A 22,050-nucleotide genomic window follows, 5' to 3' on the forward strand; every position below is an offset into this window, starting at 1 on the left:
AACCACTCCCCGCGCCCCCCCGAACCCCGCAAATGCCGAAGAGAAGCCGGGAAGCGAAAACAGGTCGCAGCTACCTCCGCCTCAGTCGCAAATAGAACCGCAGCCCCGGCTGCCGCCTCAACCGCGCCAGGCTTTTGAACGGGCCGGAAGTGGGAGTCTGACGACTTCCGGCAGTTGGGCTGAGAGGAGAAAGGAGAGCGGAGAATGGCTACCAAGAAGTTGGCGCGGTACGCGAAGGGTTTGGGGGGCTTGGGGTGGCTCCTGGTCCGGCGCTGGGGACCGCGGTAGGGCTAGGCAGTGGGCATCCGCGGTGTCAGGCTTCATGCTCTGTATCCCGGCGTCTCCGACCTGCCTGCCTTCTCTGGCCCGGACTGAAAGATCTCTGTCTGGACCTCGGTCTCGAGCCTCAGGCCGCCCTCTGCGCGAGGCTGGAAGGACCGGGTTCGCGACTGTGTGGCGTTGAGCCCGTGTCTGCCCATTCTAGACCTCGGGAAACGGGTTAAAGGTGACAGCGCCTGGTAGGCCGTTCCGAGGTCTCAGACAACCCCCACTGCACCTGTCAAGCGGTTCACCCCATCACTTCCTCGTGATACGTTTAATTCATAATGTGAATTAATTGTGGCCTTCTCCCTGATTCCCGGTCTCGCTGTGCACATTTCCGATTTCTAGATGTACTGTAATAATGTATTGGAAGATAGCATGGGCTTCAGAGTTGGACGATCCTAGGTTCACACACCAAATCTGTGTTCTTTGGCAAATCACCGAGTGTTTTCTTATCCATAAAGTAGAGGTAGCAAAAGTGACTACCTCGTACCATTGTTGAGGATTGAGATCACCAGAGTTCAGTGCCTACTATCTAGTAAGCAATCAAATAGATATGAGCAATTATTCCCAGCTCTTTGCACTTCCATCACACCTCCTTTTTCTTCTTTTTTTCTTCCCCCATCACACCTCTTAAACTAAAAACTGCAACAGGAAGTGTCTGCCTGATTAAACTCTACCAATTGTCAGAGTGGTTTGTCTTAACATCTCAGTAAGCCCAGCCCTTTCTGTGGACTCCAGTATTACCTTACAGTCTTTTACCATGAATGTCCAGTTTCGTGACGCAGGTATATTTTGAGCTCCTAGAAGACTGGATCAGCCCAATCTCCTCAGAACTGTGCTTTGCACATAGCAAGGGCATGAAAAATGCAAAGGCAAAAATAAGTTTGTCAGTGCGTCTTCTGCAATCACTCAAGTTCCTCAGTATTTACTGTAAAATAAGGGGAGCAGAAAGAATTAGTCTAAGTTTGCAAATATGAACTTTGAGGCTCATGCTGGTAAAATGACTACTAAAATCAAAAGAGGGTGACAGTCAGTATAAGAACCAAGGTCTTTTGCTCTCAAAGTCTAGTTCAATTTCCTCTAACATTGATACATTAATAATGAGGGTTATATCATTAGTTTGTTAGCATATTCAGACAGGAGCGTGAATGAGTTTGTTGAACATACTGGGTTGTTTTACATTTTTAGGCAGCTTGGATTAATTAGAAGAAAGTCAGTTGCACCAACAAATGGAAATGTAGGAAGAAGCAAATCCAGTAAGTAGTGTGCTTCATTTCTTTACATGTTGTATCCTTGCACTTTTAATGCCGGTAAAGCATAAGGATACCCTTTGTTTTTCAGAGCAGTTGTTTGACTATTTAATTGTCATTGATTTTGAATCAACATGTTGGAATGATGGGAAATGCCACCAGAGCCAAGAAATAAGTAAGTCTGGACTGCTAATGACCAAAGCTAGCCCTAGAGGAGTCACTTTAAAGTTTATAGATACAGGGGTACCTAGATGGCTCTCTTGATTAAGTGTCTGGCTCTTGACTTTGGCTCAGATCATGATCTCAGTTCATGGGTTCAAGCCCATGTCAAGCACTGCACTGGCAGTGCAGAGCTTTTTTGGAATACTCTTTTCTTCCTTCTCTCTGCCCCTCCCCTGCTCATGCATGCTGTCTTTCTCAAAATAAATAATAAATAAACTTAAAAAAATAAAGTTTATAGAATAAAATCAGTCAATAGTTTATTTTTCTTTTCAAATTTTTATTTAAATTCTAGTTAGTTAACATACAGTAAAATATTGGATTCAGGAGTAGAATTCAGTGATTCATCACTTACATACAATACCCAGTGCTCATCCTAACAAGTGCTCTTTTAATACCCATCATCCATCTAGCCCGTCCCCCACCCACCTCCCTCCATCAACCCTCAGTTTGTTCTCTATCTTTTAAGAGTCTTTTACGGTTTGCTTCCCTCTCTGTTTTTTTTCCTTTTTTCTCCCCTCTCCCATATGTTTATCTATTTTGTTTCTACATTCCACCTATGAGTGATATCATATGATATTTGTCTTTCTCTGACTGACTTATTTCACTCCATCCATGTCATGGCAAATGGCAAGATTTCATTCTTTTTGATGGCTGAGTAATATTTCATTTCAACAGTTTAAAGAAAACAGATAGTTTATGAATTGGTAGTTTACTATAAAACCTGACTTGACCAAAGGAGAGAACAAAAACCTAATATCTAAATGTATCATCATATAAAATAATTTTAGAATTCCATACAAAATTTCAGTTGTATAGAAACTGAAAAAAATACCTTTGCAAAAAGGAGTACATTTCAACTTCCGTGTGGTCTTCTTATTTAATTGTGGTATTCAAGAGTTTTAAGTAGGTATACTCAAAATTTTAATATTCTGACTTATTCTTTGGCATAATTTTATTATAACTGTTATATCACACTGTTCAGGTCATTTTAATATGCTTTTACTGAAACGATGTTATATGATGCTATAAGCTATATATATATATATATATATATATACATATATATATATGTATATATATAATTTATGTATATAATGTATACAATACTGTATGATGGTACATTATGTTTAATTTAGAGTGATTACATCATTAATATAACAATTATACATTCCAGTGTCAATTGGTGATTCTTTCATATAGTTGAATTTCCAGCAGTATTACTGAGCACATCAACTGGAGAGATTGAATCTGAGTTCCATACTTACGTTCAGCCTCAGGAACATCCGATTCTTTCTGAGTTTTGCATGGAACTGACAGGCATAAATCAGGTATGCCCTACCCTTTTCCCTTTCTCTCTTCTCATCCTACCCCTCTCCCCCAGAAACAAGTAAGTGTGATGCAAATATTAAAATTCATCAATCAGTTAAGGGTTGCCTGGGTGGCTCAGTTGGTTAAGCATCCAACTCTTGGTTTTGGCTCAGGTCATGACCTCACTTTTCATGACATAGAGCCCCGTGTCTGGCTCTGTGCTGACAGTGTGGAGCCTACTTGGGATTCTCTCTCTTCCTCTCTCTCTGCTCCTCCCCTGCTTACACTTTCTCTCTTTCTCTCTTAAAATATATAAACTAAAAAAAAAAACATAAAATTCAGTAATCAGTTTTAAAAAGAAAGGGAAAACTATATACCACTTGGAATTAGATTTATGCACTGTTAGGAGAAATAATGTTCCCTCTAGAACTCTGTTGGAATCTTTAAAAATGAAAAAGAATAGCATAAAAATGAATATCAAATTTATTTTATGGAAATTAAGTGACATCAAATTTCTGTCAGTCAGGATTTAATTACTATATTTCTGTGTGATTTTAGGTAGAGCAACCTAATTTTTCTTATCTTGCAGCATTCTAATCATTATATTCTCTTGCATGTGTTTTAATATCTTTTTCACTAAATAAACTCTTTGCCAGTCCAAACCTCTTCTTTTTTATATCCCCCTATAGTGCATAATTATGTGCTAATGATGTGTTCAATAATTGTAGAATTTTATTGTTGAATTCAAATTTTGTGGCTTTACTCAGGCTCAAGTTGATGAAGGAGTCCCTCTGAGGATATGCTTATCTCAGTTCTGTAAATGGATTCAGAAGATTCAGCAACAGAAGAAAATTATTTTTGCTACTGGGATTTCAGATCTGTCTAATTCTGAAGTAAAATTATGTGCATTTGTTACTTGGTCAGGTAAAAAATAAGTTAATATCTATAAATCATTAATGAGTAGGATTACTACTATGTAATTCTTCATCTGTAGTAAGAATTATACTTGTTAACTTCTTGAGACTCAAAAAGAAATCTAAGTGCCTAACAGATGTTAACCAAGGAAAGTAAGTTTATTCATATTTTTCAAATTACCATTCTGGGATACCTTAAAATTTTAAGACTTAACTTTAAGAATATTTTTAGATTTTTCCTCTCTGTTCTTCTGGTTCCAGGCAAAGATGATTTAGTGAAAACTCTTATGTTATTTTCTACAATCTTGAATAAAAAGAATCTTAATTCAACTCACATCCTTTGTTTTCACACTAGGAAAAAATGGGTTATTAAAGTAGATGTTTTGTATGCCTGTGATATAGCATTGCCATTAATAGGCATTGATAGCAATGCTGTGCCATTGATAGCATAGCATTGATAGTCATATTTGGTTTTAGGTTTCTGTAAGATGTCTGGTTTCTCAGTTACATTAGTATTTTCCTAGAATTTTAAAAACAGATAACCTTCTCCATGTAGGCCTTGTAACTTGACACCTTATTCTTCTTTCTGAAATATTTAGTGTGTTTTTTGGGGTGTTTAAGAAATCATTTTGAAATTTAGTTACCAACTTAATTTCTTAATAATAAATTATGTAAAGTGAATAATTGTTAGATATTAACAGCAATGAAATTTTATTTTATATTATATAGTATATTGTTATAGCATACACATTATAGCTTATACACTATATATGGTACATATACTATAGAATATAGTATGTTTTGGTGGTATACTGTATACTATTATGTATATTATGTTTTTCTAGTATATATGCTGCCAAAGCGAGCACTATATTATGTTTTTATAAATTTTAGTATTTTATTTTATATCATCTTTCAACCTTTTATTTGTAAATGGTGATAGCATACATAAGTAAAAACTGCTTGGCATCTTTGAATTTGTTCTATTTTAATATACTTAATGCAGACTGGGACTTGGGGGTTTGCCTGGAGTATGAGTGTAAAAGAAAACAGCTGTTAAAACCTGTGTTCTTAAATTCTTGGATTGATCTCAGAGTAACTTATAAGGTAAGGGTCAAAGATGGGGGGCATGTTCACTTTTCTTCTACTGGAAAATGACGAAACTTCATCCCACGCATGGCTATAGGTTACTATAAATGAAATGTTTTCTTTTGAAACTTTTACATAAATACATTTTTTAAAGTCTGTAAAACAGCACAACATAATAAACACATTCCAAATCTAATAGAACTAAAAATTATGAAAAGTAAGTGGTTAATATATAGACTTTCTAATAGTAACTTTTTTTGGATATGTCTTCTTTTATTTGATTAGATTTTCTATAGAAGAAAACCAAAAGGACTAAGTGGTGCCCTGCAGGAAGTGGGAATAGAATTCTTGGGAAGAGAACATTCTGGTTAGTATAAATTAAAAATAATTTTATTATCTAAGTCATTTTATTTTTATAAAATCTTTCGTATGAATCTCATGTTTTTGGTGATGTCATTAATAAAGAATATCCTTCAACCTAAAAAAAGCTCCTAATCTATACTATACCATTCAAATTATTTCTGACTTTCAAATTACTAGTATTGTAGGATAAAGACTGCCATCTAGTGGGTTAGTTGCTAAAAAGAATGGAAATTAGCTAAATCAAATGGAGATTTAACAAATGCCCAGATAATACATTGAATTAGTGAAAAAACCAAACAAGATCATTAGATTACTCACAAAACATGGCCCCTACAGAATGTTGGTTACAGTTTTGCGAACTGTAATAGATTTTTATCTTCTTCTCTATAAATGTGTGTGATCTTGTCTTTATTGGTACAGTTGCCACAGCTTTTTGCTAGTCTAATTTATCATGATTAAAATTAGTAGATGATTATAAATAGTATGCTCCAATTTAAATTGTGATTTCTTATTTTTGCTCTACTTCTTTATGCTGGTACTACTAAATTCAGTGTTTGATATCTATTTACTCAGGGTTGGATGATTCTCGGAATACTGCCCTTCTTGCTTGGAAAATGATCAGGGATGGTTGCTTAATGAAAATTACAAGGTCCTTGAACAAGGTTAGTGGTATCTTGCCTATTTGGTTATATCAAACTCCAGAAGTAATCATACGTTCATGGAAATACAGATACCATTGCATGCAATCATTGATAAATCAATGAATGATGACATTTTTCTTTTTTTGTCAAATCATATAGTGTATAATAAAGAAATTATGAATGTACAGTTTCTAAAGCTATTCTGTGGAATCATAGGTTCCCACTAAGAAGAATCCCAAAATTTTGGCCAGAAATTTGAATACGAATCAAGTTGAAGAAGCATCGGCCTGCAACAGTAGCATTTGGGGTCTGAGCACATATGATAGGGAGCCTAAAAATACAGTAAATTCTCATGAAAAAGTTCAGTTGAGGTCAGCTGGTATGAATTCTCCTATAAAGGGACAAGATCAGTTCCAACTAAAGAGCAATGTAAAAGTGGGTCTTCACGGTGGCAAAGACTATTTATCTCTTTTTAATACAAAGCCCTCTACTTCCCTGGAGCAGTTGCAGTCTCCCAGCTTGAATACACCTATGCAGAAGCACATAAAAAATGAACACCTTGCATTTAGTACCAAACCTATGTCTTCAACAGTTAGTTCAGAATTGGTACTTATTTCAACTACCATTTCATCTGTTAATCATATTTCTGATATGGAAATGAGTTCTGCTCTTGATTGTTTACCTATGTTGGCTGATTGGGAGGATGTAGCTTTACTGCCAGCATCTCAGCCTGAGCAGAATATAGATTGTATACCTCCCATTAATGACTCAAACTTAGACACTTCACTTAATTCCATAGAAAGATTAATGATTTTAAAGGAAGGCACAGAAGAAACTCCTCAAAACTCTGAGACCTCTAAGTCTATTGTTTATAAGAGTCCACATACTACTATTTATCATGTAAAAGATGCCAAAGATCAAGGTTCAGTTGCTTCTGACTTTAAATTACCTGAATGCAAATCAAGTAGCTCCAACAGTATTAATGCCAGTATGTCTCATCCTTCAGTTTTGGGGAAATACCCCCTCCTTTTAGGTAGTACTAAAAGGAATCCATCCAGTCTCCCAGCTTTCCCACCAGCAAAAAAACAGTCCTTCACTATTCATGAAGAAAAGCCTACATCATCTGATGGCTTCCCAGTGAGAAGTTGTTCCCAGAAGGTCCTCCCCTCTGTCTTAGCTTCTACAGTTAACCTAGAAGGACCTTGGAAGAGTGGAAAAATGACACCTCCATTATGCAAGTGTGGCCGAAGATCTAAGAGACTTGTTGTTTCTAATAATGGACCAAACCATGGAAAAGTCTTCTTTTGTTGCCCAAATGGGAAATACCAAGAAAATAGAAAATGTTGTGGTTATTTTAAGTGGGAACAAACACTTCGAAAGGAGAGAGCCAACAGCAGCGTTCTGTCTTATTCTCCAGGGGGACCCACTTTTAGTTCCCCAGAAATAAGCCATATTTGTGACAGAAATGTAAATTTTTCTACTAAAAATTCATTGAGACTCAGACCTTCAATGAGGAATTGATAAACCTTCCCTATGACTAAACTGTGTTTTTACTTTAATGTGACTTTTTGTGTGATAAAGAGAAAAAAGTGTATAGGGCTACAAGTCATGGGGACTTAGCATATCTGAGTTCTGTAGACTGCACTGGGGCTATTAAACACACATGCATGCACACACACTGAAAATGAGAAAAAAATTGATTTCACACACTTTGAATTTCCTTGATCAGTTATCTAATACTTCTCTTGTATTCATTCATCTATGAATCCTGATTGTTCCTTGAATTTCCAAACATCATGAATATTCTGATAATCGTCTTACACTTTTATTTTTGTCATATATTAACGTGCCAAATTTATCATACTTTTATCAAGAACCACAAATATTTTATATATTCTATTAGACTAGATATAATAAACAACAATAGTATATAACATCCTTCTTTTACAGGTAGACCTTGAAATAAATTTAAACTGTTTTTAAATTACTTGAATAAAAATGTGACTATTAAAAATCCCTAGTCTATTTTCAGATAGACGCTTGTACTTTGAGAATTAGGAAATCTAACTGATATATTTTTTTTTTCTAAAAAATTTTATTTATTTTGAGAGACGGAAAAAGAGCACGAGAGGGTGGGTCCAGGGAGGAGAGGGAGAGAGAATCCCAAGCAGGCTCCACGCTGTCAGAACAGAGTCTGACAGCAGGGCTCAAGCTCATGAACTGTGATATCATGACCTGAGCCTGAAATCAAGAGTTGGACACTTACTGACTGAGCCATACAGGTACCCCTAAAAACTTTTAAAATAAGTTGTTTAGTTTTATTTCAAAGCTTGAAGATTTGTTCTGATTTGTACATCAACATACCAGAAGAATTACTCAACTAGAGTTTGAAAACCAACACATCAGAAACTTGGTTTGGATAATACATGTTTAAAAATTTCTCAGCAATTGATGGTATTCTTTTTATATTACCAAAGTCATGAGAACATTGACACTAATGCAGAGGAATTTACCGAATATTTTATTTCAAAATTCAGCCTCTGATGTTATAACCACAAGATACTTATTTAAAGATTTTTTTTTTTTTTAAGGAATCCCTGCATCCAATGTGGGGCTCAAACGTACAACCCTGAGATCAAGAGTTGCATGCTCTACTGACTAAGCTAGCCAGACACCCCAACCATAAGTCATTTTAAATCAACAATTTACAAGTATACTATTATATTTTTAATCACCTCTCCATAATCTTGTGTTTGTACAGTCTTTGTTTTATAGATACTGTGATAAATAATAGAATGGAATGGATTTAAATCATTTCCCATTCTTTCTTCCTTAGTTCATTTCTTTTTATCTTCCCACTGATAGTCTTTGGCAACTCTTGAATAAATTCTACCTGTTGGTATCAAGGGAAGAAAATTAGCCAAGAAGTTTTCATCTTTAGACAAATCCAATTATATAGCAGTTTTATTATCTCTAAGTGAAAGAATTAAGGTACCCATCTGGGTGGGTTTTGGTAACAACCAAAACAGCAGAGGTATTGTTGAGGAGTTTTTTCTTGGTATTTAGTATTTACTACACGTCCAGTTAGCCAGATGACCCAAAAAATTATGTCAAGAATTTCATTTTAATCTCAAAGATTATGAATCTTATCCATGTCATTAGTTCAGTTTGGAATATTTGGTGTGGCATGTTTGAGGCGAATATTCATTAAAATGGAAAAAGTAAACAGCTGAAGTTTTTCAGAACACTAAGCAAATTGTCATCATAATTAGAATACCTACCTTTCTCGGATATTTATAAGGTGCTGTAATTTTTTTTACATGTTCCTGAATCTCCTTTTTTAGTTGTTCTTGATCATGTGACTTGTAATCATGGCTCAGAACAATAAAAGCCTTTACTACCTGAAAAAAAAAATTTGAAACACCAGGAAGATATGTTATGCATTTTTATGTTTCAGTGTGTCTTGTTTACTTTCTCTAACTGGGAATCTAAGTGCCCGGGATTGGGGGCAGAAGGCTTCATAGGGTTTGATCCCAGCTCTGTGCTCTTAAGCCAGCCATTGGAGTCCCACACCTCCTGTTCTGTATCTAATTCAAGAATTTCTGGGACCCCTGCTTTGCCAATAACTTGAACCTTCTTATCTAAAAACATCTTGAACTTTACTTTCTGACCTGTTTGTGTTTCTGAGCTGTCTTTGCTCTTGACTTCTTGCCTCATCTTTTATTTCCTTCAAGAAAATTTCCTCTTAGAAACTTGACAATGTACTAAGTACAGTCCCTTGGGTAACAACCTAGCCTATCTAGCCTACTTTCTAGATCCCCACCCTCAGTATGGCCCTTATAAAGAGTATTCACACTTAGTTTGCCATATCCTTGTGGAAGGGAATAGTTGAGACTGCACACTCTTTATTCCAGAGACACTTGTGTTGATGTAAGACTGTGAAGATTCCAACAGCCACTTTGCTACTACTCTGACCAATTACCTGGCCCTGAGAAACGAGCAAAAGTGGTAGTGACCGTTGTTCTCTAATTGACAGAAGACAGGGAAGACTTCATCACTTTATGCTCACAAATGCTGTTTTTCAAAATTCACTCTTCTTTGAAGTGTTCTGGAAAATCCTGCCCAGTTTTTGGATCATGTATATACGCATTTATACAATTTTATCCTATCCATTTTTTGATATTTCATAAAATGTTTTTGTGTTTATACCTACTCTTCTGCTTTATCAACATTTTTATGAATTAAATTTATCCTTGCTATAAGTGAATAATTCAGATGCACATTGAGAACTAATATTTGTAATTATTAGTTTGCATATTGATGATTTGTACACCTTGGATAAGGTCTACTTTATTTTTATAAAAGTCTTTATAAATCATTACATAAGATGGTAAACTAATAAGAACACCCTAACATGGTTAAGAGCATGAACTTTAAAATCAGACAGCCTGGGTTCGAATCACACTTGGTTGTGTAATCTTGGGGAAGTTAGGATACATTTCGGTGCCTCAGTTTCCTTCTCCAAAAAAAAAAAAAAAAAAGTTGTGAGAATTAGATAAGCTTACATATACAGGCCCTGTGTAGGGCTTATAATACCTGGAACATGCTAAGTCATCAGAAATATTAAGTATTAGTTGTAGTAGTATTAGAAGTACAAGTTTTTTGTTTTTTGGGTTTTGTTTTGTTTTGTTTTGTTTTAGAGAGTGTGTGAGCGGGGAGAGGGACAAAGGGAGAGAGAGAGAATCTCAAGCAGGTGCCATGCTCAGCATGGAGCCTGATGTGGGAATTGATCCCATGACGCTGGGATCATTACCTGAGCTGAAATCAAGAGTCCAGATGTTTAATTACTGTGCCACCCAGATGATCTGTTTGTTGTGGGTTTTTTTGTTTTGTTTTTTTTTTTTAATTTTTTTTTTTAACGTTTATTTATTTTTGAGACAGAGTGAGACAGAGCATGAACGGGGGAGGGTCAGAGAGAGGGAGACACAGAATCTGAAACAGGCTCCAGGCTCTGAGCTGTCAGCACAGAGCCCGACGTGGGGCTCGAACTCATGGACCGTGAGATCATGACCTGAGCCGAAGTCGGCGGCTCAACCGACTGAGCCACCCAGGCGCCCCTGTTTTGTTTTTGTTTTTGTTTTTTTTTAATTAAAATCCTTAAGTGGGCTTCAGAATTTCTCTCAAATTCTATGCAAAATTTTGCATTTTTATGAGAAGAGCCTACAGTTGTGCTATTTGATATAGTAATCACTAGCCACATGTAGCTGTTTAAATTTAAATTAAAATGAAATAAAAATGTTCTCAGCCACACCAGCCATATCTCAAGTGCTGTATAGCCATGTGTGGTTATTGTATTGGATGGTGCAGATAGAGAATATTTATGTCTGTCATTGCATTAGTCTATGTCCAATGTCCTTCAAATTCCAAAAAGCTGTGTGATCCTACTGGTGGAGTTCAGAGTGAAGGAATACATTTTAATCACCAGCTCAATTCCCTGCTCTCATCTATCTGGAATATTGGGGGCCTTGCCTGGCAAAGGGGACCTGAAGAGTGGCATGGAAACTTTAAACCCAAACTACCATTTGACCAACCCCAAAAAGAATGAGCTTTCAAGGGTGCCTGGCTGGTTTAGTCAGTAGAACATGTAACGCTTAATCTCAGGGTCGTGAGTTCAAGCCCATCATTGGGCATTTACTTTAAAAAAAAAAAAAAAAAAGGAAGAGCTTTCAGGACTCCTGTCTTATTCACAGTTTTTTTGAATTCTCTACTTGGCTACCTACCCAGCCTACTTCTAATTGCTGCCTTGGTTCCTACCTTTGACCTTGCTCCCACCCCTGATATGTGATGCCAGCCTATCCTCCTCAGCTACATAAGGGACCATGTTGTTTCCAAACCTGGGGAATAACGCGATTCTATCTAGCTGACCTCTGACATCCTATCCTGCTGTGAACCTGAGTTGTTGGCATTCACACCATCCCTGCATGGAAAGAATTCAAATTCCTTATATATATTTTCAGTCTTATCTTTAGCAATTCTTTCCTGACTAGCATATTTACTAATGACTATGTGACTTGCAAAGTTAGCGAATGAATCATTTAATTGTGTTTCCATAAACTGTTGAAAAGTATGTTAGACAGCCAACAAATTATAAAGTGGAGATGAATCCATTTTTTTTACCTCTCCCCTGATGGGATCTGGGCTGCTGACAACAGCTGCCTCTGCAACTGCAGGATGCTCAATCAGGGCACTTTCTACCTCAAATGGTCCAATTCTGTAACTGGGAAATAAACATACGACAGGAATATATAAAGGTGAGCAGCAGGTTCACTCTAGAACACACTGATGATCAATTAACTTAGACATATGCACAGATGAAAAAGAAAATTACCCAGAGGATAATATGATATCATCTGATCTTGCGACAAACCAGAAATACCCATCTTCATCCATATAGCCCCGGTCCCCAGTGATATAGAAATTGCCTCGTAGGGTTGAAGCTGTTTTTGTAGGATTATCCTGTGAAACAAGTAGCATTTTGTTAATATTACTGTGAATGTGATTCTTCTGTTCAGTTGGATTTTTAAGTGTTGAAGGAGAAAAAAAAAAGTTTGGTTTCTTTGAGAAGCCTTGGAATGAAGAGGAGCCAGTGCAGGAAGTAAGGATGCAATTCCAGCATTGAGCTAGCCCAATCGAAGAGAGGTAAACTACAGTTACAAAGACTAGGCATGCTGCCATCCTGAGAATTGTCTATGATGATCACTAAACTCTCTGCAAGAGTTCAGAGCTCCAAGATATGGGCTAATTAAGTCTTTTGCTAAGTGGTTAATATCTAATACGGGTAGGAAAAGCGAGAAGTGAATGCTTAGAGTTAAAAGAAAGCACCAGCACCTAATAATTCAAAGAGCAGTTTTTCTGTTTTTGTATTTTGTTTTAGAAACAAAACTGGTTCTGCAACTTGGTAGGAGGAAAAATGAAGGATTGTTACATTATGTAAAATTCACTGACAAGTAGAACCTGGACTTTTGATTATAGTGATGCAAACTTTAAAATATATATACTTCAATTAGACATGAAAATAGGTCTGCAAACAGTAGGGAGCCTGTAAAGGCTCTAGTGAAAGACATTTACTTAATCCCACTGCCCCACTTTCTTTCCCTCTCACTGCTGTTCAGAAGGGAAACCACTAATCACATTTCAGGAAAATGATTGGGTGCTGTCTTCTATTGGAGATGATCAGTGTATACAAAGAGGGCTGTTTTTCTAGGACTCCCTTCTCTTACCCTCATGGGCCTGGAGCAGTGATCTAGCCCAGGGAGAATAAGCATTTGGGCGTTTCTTCAGTTTCCTACCTGAGGGATTACAATTCAGGACAATGAGTCTCTCAAAAAGCCAAGCACCTATCCTACGTGTGTTTTGTGACAAATAGGGATAGTTACCAAGCACTTTTTAAAATATGTATTTTTGTATTTCTTCATTTTGAGAGAGAGAGAGAGAGAGAGCGAGCAGGGGAAGGGCAGAGAAAGGGAGAGAGAGAATCCCAATCAGGCTCCACGCTGTCAGCATAGAGCCTGTTGTGGGACTCGATCCTACAAACCATGGGATCATGACCTAAGCCCATATCAAGAGTCAGTGCTTAAATAACTGAGCTACCCAGGCTCTCCTTTTGAGAATTAAATAGGAAATAAATCTCTTACTATGTAATGAGCAAAAAGGCCAAGTGGTCGATTAGGTAGGACTTGAATGCCAATATCTCCTTCTTCTCCAGGAGGTAGAACATTGCCATTTATGTCTAAAATCTAGGATAAAATAGAATGATTTATTTAAGGGAATATTTTATTTAATGTGCCAACATGTTAAATTTTTACTTTGCATGTTTTGTTTTGTATTTTAAGTATATTTTAATTCCCAAAAGAAATATGTTTTACTTAAATTCTTACTGCAAAATATATTTTAAAATGCAAGTTAGCAAAACGTGAAAGAAGAATAAAAAATGTCTTTAATTTCACTATCTAGCAATAATCACATTTTTGGTGATATTTTTTGAGACAGTATAGACATAGAAAAAAATAGAATCACTTTATATATACTGTTTTACAGCCTGCTTTTATCAATTGGCAATATATCTTGATTATCTTTTAAGTAAATATTTCATTACCAGTTTTTCAAAATTTAACTGTGGAACAAACAAAACCTTACTTCAGGAGCCCATTATAAGCGAGGAAAGGGGAATGTTCTCTGGTGGAGACACTGGTGATATGTTAAAAGTCTTGCTTTCTTACCTTCTCCCCAGTCCTCTGATTCTCTGAAGTGCCTAGCATCTCGTAAGCACTGACTGCATTCCAAGTAATAAATGCTAGAGCTCTACGTACTTCACGTGTATTGTTTTCTTTAGTCCTTACAACGGTCCTATCTGGTTATCACTATCACTATGCTCATTTTACGTATGAGGAAACTGAGGTGCAAAGTTTAAGCAACAAAGTACATGACTGAGCTGGAATTCAAATCTCAACAACCACACTCCAGATCCTATCCTTTTTCATCATTACACTTCTTTGTAGAATCTCTTCAGGGAGTTCAGTCCACTTTTTAAAAATCCAGATGCACATTTCTCAGGTTGATTGCTTAATTCGTGTGCCAGATTTTGCCTTAAGTAACTTTTAGCTGTTTTTAAACATGAACACTCTACTTTTACATATATCCTCCAAGAGCCTTCAAACCCAGGTTTGTGTGAAATGGCTTGTGTGGAAAATAAGGGTATAATACTTATTTGGCACTTTCCAGACGGAAATGAGCTATGTCTCCAAAAAGAAACTTGAAAGGCAAAGGAATTCTAAATGTAAAATCTTACTTTTAAGCTCTTGTAAATAAAAAAATATAAATTCCCACCCAGTCATCTAAAGAATATTTGGCTCCAGTATCAAGGAATTACTGATGGAAAGGAGATGTTTTAAGAGTTCTAAATACTTCTCACAGACTACTCTTTAATAGATGAGAATGTTCTATTTCTGGAGAGAATCATGTTCCTTATTCAAGTGTTCTTAAAATCATGAAAATTATGGGCTTGGAGCTTTGAAGTTGCAAGAATCTCATATCCAGCTGGTTGGAGTATATCCCCAGATTCCAGGATGTCACTGCAGATGCTCTTATCTAGGTAACAAAAGCAGTAATAAGAGCTCTTGGGGAAAAGTTAAAAATGAAGATAGCTGCATTAGGGAAATGCAAATCAAAATTACAAGGAGATACCACTTCACACCCATTAGGATGGCTACTATCAAAAAAACAGAAAATAAGTGTTGGTGAGGATATGGAGGGATTGGAACCTTTGGACATTGTTGTGGGAATGTAAAATGGTATAGGCACTGTAGAAAACAGTATGGCAGTTCTTCAAAAAATTAAAAATAGAATTACCATATGATCTAGCATTTCTACTTCTGGGCATATACACAAAAGATTTAAAATCATGTTCTTCAAGAGATATTTGTAATAGCTAAAATGTGGAAAGAACCCAAGCACCCATTGACAGATGAATAGAAAAGCAAAATGTGTTATAGCCAATCCAGTGGAATATTATTCAGCCTTAGAAAGGAAGGCAATGCTGACACATGCTACATGGATGAAACTTGAGGACATTATGCTAAGTGTGAGAAGCCAATCACAAAAAGATGAACAGTATGATTCCACTTATAAATAGTAGTCATAAAAACTGAGAAAAAACTGAGGGTTGATGGGGGGTGGGAAGGAGGGGAAAGTGGGTGATGGGCATTGAGGAGGGCACCTGTTGGGATAAGCACTGGGTGTTTGACAATAAATCAATTTGACAATAAATTTCATATTAAAAATAAATAAATAAATAAATAAATAAATAAATAAATCCTGAAAAAAAAAAATAGTTGTCATAGAGGTAGAAAGTAGAATGGTTGCCAGGGCTGGGGGCATTGGGGAATGGGAAGTTACTGTTTAATGGATATAGAATCAGTTTTACGAGATGAAAAGAGTTATGGAGATGGATAGTGGTAATAGGTACACAATATTATGAATGTATTTAATACCACTGAATTATGCACTTAAAATGGTCAAGATGATAAATTTTATGTGTATTTTATTATTTATTTTTTTAATTTATTATTTTTTTTAATGTTTATTTATTTTGAGAGACAGAGACAGAGCATGAGCAGGGGAGGAGCAGAGAGAGAGACACAGAATCCCAAACAGGCTCCAGGCTCTGAGCTGTCAGCACAGAGCCCGACGCGGGGCTCGAACTCACAAACCGTGAGATCATGACCTAAGCCGAAGCCGGACGTTCAACCGACTGAGCCACCCAGGCGCTCCTATGTGTATTTTATTACAATAAAAAATTGGGGGGGAAATGAAGGTGATGATGCTGAGTGGGGATGCATGATAGAGCAGTTTTCCTCTTGGCCACATCCTTTGTGCATTCAAATATAGTTGCTCCAGAAATCCACAGGGCTTAAATTAGTGGGAAAGTGGTGATACATTGCTGTTGGGATTCATGTGAGTACAGCTGTACTGTGAGAACTTCATAGCAATGCATGTTGGGAATTGTCACTAAGAGGGAAGAAAGGAACACAACTTTGTGAAATGCCAACCTGATTGCATATAATGCAGACAAGAGAATGTTCAACTATCAATATTTCTTTCTCCAACCTAAGGCATCCTATAAACCAATGAACTATTATTAAGCCTGTTTACAGAATGTAACCAGGGCTCCCTGACCATCTCTTCTTAGAAAAGCTTTTCAGGGGTCCCTGGGTGGCTCAGTTGGTTAAGTGTCTGACTTTGGCTCAGGTCATGATCTTGCGGTTTGTGGGTTCGAGCCCCACATCAGGCTCTCTGCTATCAGTGCAGAGTCTGCTTTGGATACTCTGTCTCTCTCTCTCTCTCTGCCTCTCCCCCCCCCACCCCGTTTCTCCTTCACTCTCTCTGCCCTTCTCCCTTTCGCACTCTCTCTCTCAAAATAAATAAATAAACATTAAAAGAAAAAAAGAAAAGAAAAGCTTTTCAAAGGAAGAGAATGCAAGGGAGAGCTGAATGATAGTAATGGCATCTATCTTTTAGACCTTTATTACGTGCCAAGAACTTTGTTATGCTCTTTAGGGATATTATCTCATTTAATCCTCACAAGAAACCTATGATATCAGTTTCATTATTAGGGCGATCAACCATCTCAGTTTGCCCAGGACAAAGGCAGGAGAGTGTCCCTGGGATGTATGACTTTTAGTGCTACAACCAAGTAAGTCCCAAGTCGTTCACCATAGTCCCTATTTTACAAATCAAGAAACTGAGACTTCAACAATTTACCCAAAGACATTCAGCTAGTGAATAGTAGAGCCAGATCTGAGCCATCAGGCAAGCCTATCTTTAAAAAAAAAAAAAAATTTATGTTTATTTATTTTGAGAAAGAAAGAGAGAGAGTGAAGACAGAGAGGGAGACACAGAATCTGAAGCAGGCTCCAGGCCCTGAGCTATCAGCACAGAGCTGGGCATAGGGCTCAAACTCACAGACCATAAGATCATGACCTGAGCCAAAGTTGGAAGCTTAACTGACTGTGCCACCCGGGAACCCTGAGGCAAACTTATCTTTAAACAAGGTTCTCAGCAACGTTAAAGTAAGGGAAAGAACCCAGCATCTGGTTTATTCTATAAACGGTGACATCAGCAATCAATTTCATCTAAATTTTCTCAGACTTAACCTAATCATAAGAACTGGGGCACTTGTTTAAAACAAAGATTTCATTTTCATCTAGAAGGGGCCTGAGAATTAGTGTTTTAAAACAAGTATCCAGGTGATTCTTATGATCAGAAAAGCTTTGGAAGCATTGATCTAATCCATAACTAACCCTCATTTAGTTTGGTTCTAAGCTCTCCATTCTGTCAGCTCATCCATTTTGTGTTTTTGTTGCTATGCTATGGTTTTCTCTTATATATTAGTGTAAGTTCCTTTGGCTATACCTGGCTTTGGGTATGTTGATCTGAGAACATTTCTAACCCTGTAAAAAGTGTGCAGATAGGAGAATAGGATGCTCCCTAGGGATCAGGTGGTAATAATGGCCATGGTTAAAGAAAGCCAGGAAATGGCCTGGTAGGACTAGGGAAAGATAAAAATATTTCAGCCACTGTAAACTGTAACTTCCTTTGGCCTACTTGACCCCTCAGGAGGTCTTGACCTCCTTCATCAGAAAGGGAACAGTGCGATGATGTGATTAAGAATATAGATATTGGAACCAGGTTGCTTGGAATTGAATCCCAGCACTAGTAGCCACTAGCTATGTGACTTCTGGTGAATTCCTTCCCTCTCTGTGCCTCATCTGTAAAATCGTTCTTTTTTATTTTATTCTTTATTGAATGACAGTTGACATACAATGTTATATTAGTTTCAGGTTTACAATATAATGATTTGACAAGTTTATATATTATGTTGTGCTCACAAATGTAGCTACCATATGTCATCACACATTATGATTACAATACTATATTGTATTGTATTGATTGACTATATTCCCTATGCTGTATCTTTTATCTTTATAACTTATTCATTCTATAACTGGAAGCTTGTATCTCTCATTCCCCTTCAGCCATTGTAAAATTGTTCTTATATTGGTATGTCTCTTATAGGTTCTTTCTGGGAATCAAATGGATTAGTACTTATAAAATGCTTAGAACTGCATGGCACAAGCCACTGCTTTGCTAAAAAAAAAAAAAAAAAAAATGGAGACCATTAAAGTAATATCTCTAATCCATTTCTAATACGTGGAAATTAAGATATCATGGAAGTAGCATGAAATCATCACCAAAACTAGGAGTGTAGGGGTAGGTGGTAAACAGATTAGGTTGTTAAATATTCTCCTGGAAGGGGATGTGCAAACCTTAACATCAAAAGCAGGAGATGGCTTTCCCATTGAGCCAGACTTGATTTTCATTCCCTTAAAATTTCCACAGATTAGCACCTAGTTAAGAAGAAGAAAGAATAAAGTAACATTACAACTAACTTAAAATTAATTTGTTCACCCACATGCATTCATTCAACAAATAATTATCGAAAATTTATGATGAACCAGACTCAAAAATAAAGCAAATTTTCTGCTCTCAGGGAGTGTAGAGATAGACACTAAACAAAGACATACAGTAAAGTTATAACACTTAATAAATTGATAATTACTAAAATATCCATATTTATGAAAACATACCTATATTAGCATGATACTTGTTCTGCTCTTTCTATTTAATACATTTGTAAATTTTATTTTTGGTATATTAATTTTTGACCATTCTTATGGTTTATAAATAGAAGCATTATAAAAAGACACTATGAAAAATTTCTTTCAGCCTTTCCCTTTTCTGCTCCATTGTATGCCTCCTTTTCCTTACATAATAACCACTTTTGTTATGAGTTTATTCACTTCCTCTAGAATTTCTTCTTCTTATGTCTACAAGCTCTTTAAATAACCCCTTTTAGAGTATACTTGCCAAGGAGTTATCTAAGTGAACTCTTAATATTTTAAGTAGCAAGGAACTCAGAATTTTCCATTTTTGAGGCAGCTGTAAGAAAGTTCGCTCTTTCATAAGGGGAAATCTGTCTGTTGATCTAGCATTCTTTCATTTAAAATATATTTTAATGCCCTTGCCCTAATCAGGTCTATAGTGGTTTTTCTCAGTGAATGGCTACTTAAACAACTGTATCTGTTACAGTTGTAACTTTTTTTTTTTGTAACTGGTTTCCCTCCAACTTTCTTTAAACTACTCTTCTAACCACTCCTCTACTGCCCTATCCCTCAAACAATTGTAAGGATATAATAAACACTTATTTTTAAAATTTATCAGTTATATAAATCACTTTTTATTTATCCAGCTAACTCGAGTCCGTCCCTGTCTTTTCAATGAGGTTATATACCGTTTCTGTCTGTCCATATCCTTCATAGATATCCAGACCTGTTCGGTTTCTCCATTGTTCAGTCACTTCAGGATTGATTGGTTCCCCAGCACTCACACAGTGCTTTAAGCTTTTGAACTTATAGCTTCTCAGAAAACAAATAAGTTAAATTTAGGAGACAAGAATAGAGAGAAATGAAAATTAGTGTTATTTCTAATGAAATTCAATATGAAGTGTGTTTTAGTTCCTTCCTTACTCCTCTCTTCAATACAAACAAAATGAACAAACCCTTCTAACATCATAAAATGACTCCCAAGACATCCATTTTTTTCCCCTCTTATTTTCTGGGAGTGTGTGATTTGTTGTAAAAAAAAAAAAAAAAAAAAAAAAGAAAGAAAGAAAAAGAAAAAAGAAAAAGCAAGCTATGTCATCCTCAGGGAAGGTATCTCATAATAACATTTTAAATCAGTGATTAAGAATTTACCAATTGTATGGTTAAATTCACTGTGGAATATTTATGCAGTGGAATCCTATAGAGCTGTAAAAGGAAAAAAAAATAAGGAAGCTCCTGGACAGTGTTGTCCAATAGAATTTTTTGCCACAATCAAAATGTTCTATTATCTGCACTATCCACTGCAGTATCACCTAGCCCTATGTGGCTACAGAGCACTTGAAACATGGCTAGTGCAACTTTGGAAGTGAATTTTTAATTAAAGTTAAATTTAAATAATTGCATGTGGCTAGTGGTTACCATATTGGATAGCACTGGATAGCACACAGTTCCAGGATGTACTGTTAGCCAAAAAAAGGAAGGTGCAGAACTGTGAGCATACTATGTTTCCATTTATGTGTATAAAAGAACAGGGGAAGAATACTGGCATATTGGTTTGTATAAGCACAGATTTCAGGGAGAAGGAGAACTGACACTGAGGACAAGGTTTGGAGGGAGACTCCATTCTATAATCTTATATACCTATTGAATTATATGTCATATGAAATATTTCCTATTCAAAAAGTTTTAGCAATTTTAATGATTTAAAAATATTTACCAATGTGCCCTTTCAAATGGAATCAAGAGTAAAAGACATTCATCCTTTTTTCCTATTTGCTAGGACAGGGCTCCAAGTTGGAGTAATTTCTCTACTTTCTCAGCTCATGTAACATTCATCATCCAAAAGATTGAACACTTTCTTATCCATAACCTCTGGGCTCAGGGGTATACCTGTGACTAAACCCTCCCTTTTCTCACCTTTCTTGGGGGAGCCTGCCCTGGATGTAATAATTATGATTTAAAGAATGAAAGCAAGAAGGAGAAGGGGGTGAAGAGATTGTTAAATTCTGTACCTACTAGTGTGGAACTTTGTTTTTAGGCAGAAAGATCCTTTATTTTATGGCTTACTCTTCCTCTCTCCTTACCCCCACTAAGTGCCTATTTACCAACATTTCTTACCTGGTCATATCATTCTGTATAAGCATTCGGTATGCAGTCGGCGCTGAACAGAAGACGGTGATGGGAAACTCGGAAAGTGTCTGCAATTTAGAAGTAAACTCTTAGTCTTACTACAACTTTAATAAGTTGCTAAATGTTTATTTAGGGCACAGCGCAACTTAAACATTGTTTATTCTAACATAAATGCACTCACACCCTTTGCCTGTATATCTTTTCAGGATAAATGACTTACCAGGTGTGAAATACCTTAAATCATGTTGTTCACTCTGATTTCTGCAAGCTACTGTATTCATCAGTCCTGTCAGGAACGCTGCTAAAGCATTTCTAAATGGTGACCTCTTGTTCTCTGCCTTACCTGAAAGATGGAAGTTGGCTCAAAACGTGGCAAATAATGTGCAAATACACATGCTCCCTGGATCCATGGAGAAAAGACACTGCTCCATGCAGACTTTGCCCAGCCTGTGTCTGAGGTATTCCATATCACATCTGAAGGTGTCAAATCCAGCCAGAACCTGGGAAAACAAGGAATCATCCTGATATATGTAGGAAAAACAAATTTAAAAGACCAATAAATGAATCATCACCTCCGCAGTTTTGACAT

At 36.5% G+C, this 22,050-nt stretch overlaps 3 protein-coding genes across 9 annotated transcripts in view; 1 reads left to right on the plus strand and 2 right to left on the minus strand.

The window, feature by feature from the left end:
• Window positions 1-158, minus strand: part of REXO5 (RNA exonuclease 5) — a 43,912-nt gene extending 43,754 nt beyond the window's left edge. The window contains exon 1 of the mRNA XM_042971711.1: window positions 75-158. The gene's annotated coding sequence lies outside the window, so the exon portion shown is untranslated. The remainder of the gene's footprint in view (window positions 1-74) is intronic.
• On the plus strand, window positions 140-21,846 carry ERI2 (ERI1 exoribonuclease family member 2). Of its 6 annotated transcripts, none has more exons than XM_007084132.3 (9): window positions 140-227; window positions 1,513-1,580; window positions 1,666-1,749; window positions 2,997-3,124; window positions 3,872-4,028; window positions 5,025-5,125; window positions 5,393-5,474; window positions 6,044-6,132; window positions 21,668-21,846. In XM_007084132.3, exons 1-9 carry the CDS (start codon window positions 205-207, stop codon window positions 21,674-21,676), a joined length of 741 nt encoding a protein of 246 aa, XP_007084194.2. In that variant the 5' UTR covers window positions 140-204; the 3' UTR covers window positions 21,677-21,846. The 6 variants fall into 6 exon arrangements, with proteins under 6 accessions (XP_007084194.2, XP_042827650.1, XP_007084189.2 ...); XM_042971716.1 differs by lacking the exon at window positions 21,668-21,846 and adding an exon at window positions 10,026-10,245; XM_007084127.3 differs by lacking the exon at window positions 21,668-21,846 and adding an exon at window positions 6,328-8,319.
• The window catches only part of ACSM3 (acyl-CoA synthetase medium chain family member 3), a 33,667-nt gene continuing 20,176 nt past the window's right edge, over window positions 8,560-22,050 (minus strand). The window contains exons 6-14 of one of the 2 annotated variants that reach the window (XM_007084126.3): window positions 21,805-21,961; window positions 21,450-21,529; window positions 20,021-20,144; window positions 18,996-19,076; window positions 13,806-13,907; window positions 12,500-12,627; window positions 12,289-12,388; window positions 9,393-9,512; window positions 8,560-9,004 (exon numbers count right to left, since the gene is read on the minus strand). In XM_007084126.3, the coding sequence (XP_007084188.1) occupies window positions 8,918-9,004; window positions 9,393-9,512; window positions 12,289-12,388; window positions 12,500-12,627; window positions 13,806-13,907; window positions 18,996-19,076; window positions 20,021-20,144; window positions 21,450-21,529; window positions 21,805-21,961 (979 nt within the window). In that variant the 3' untranslated portion in view covers window positions 8,560-8,917. Of the gene's footprint in view, window positions 9,005-9,392; window positions 9,513-12,288; window positions 12,389-12,499; window positions 12,628-13,805; window positions 13,908-18,995; window positions 19,077-20,020; window positions 20,148-21,449; window positions 21,530-21,804; window positions 21,962-22,050 lie in introns of both variants that reach the window. The other variant, XM_042971718.1, reaches the window with a different exon arrangement.

This window comes from Panthera tigris, chromosome E3 (assembly GCF_018350195.1).
Source record: "Panthera tigris isolate Pti1 chromosome E3, P.tigris_Pti1_mat1.1, whole genome shotgun sequence".
In the NCBI taxonomy this organism is placed as follows: Eukaryota; Metazoa; Chordata; class Mammalia; order Carnivora; family Felidae; genus Panthera; species Panthera tigris.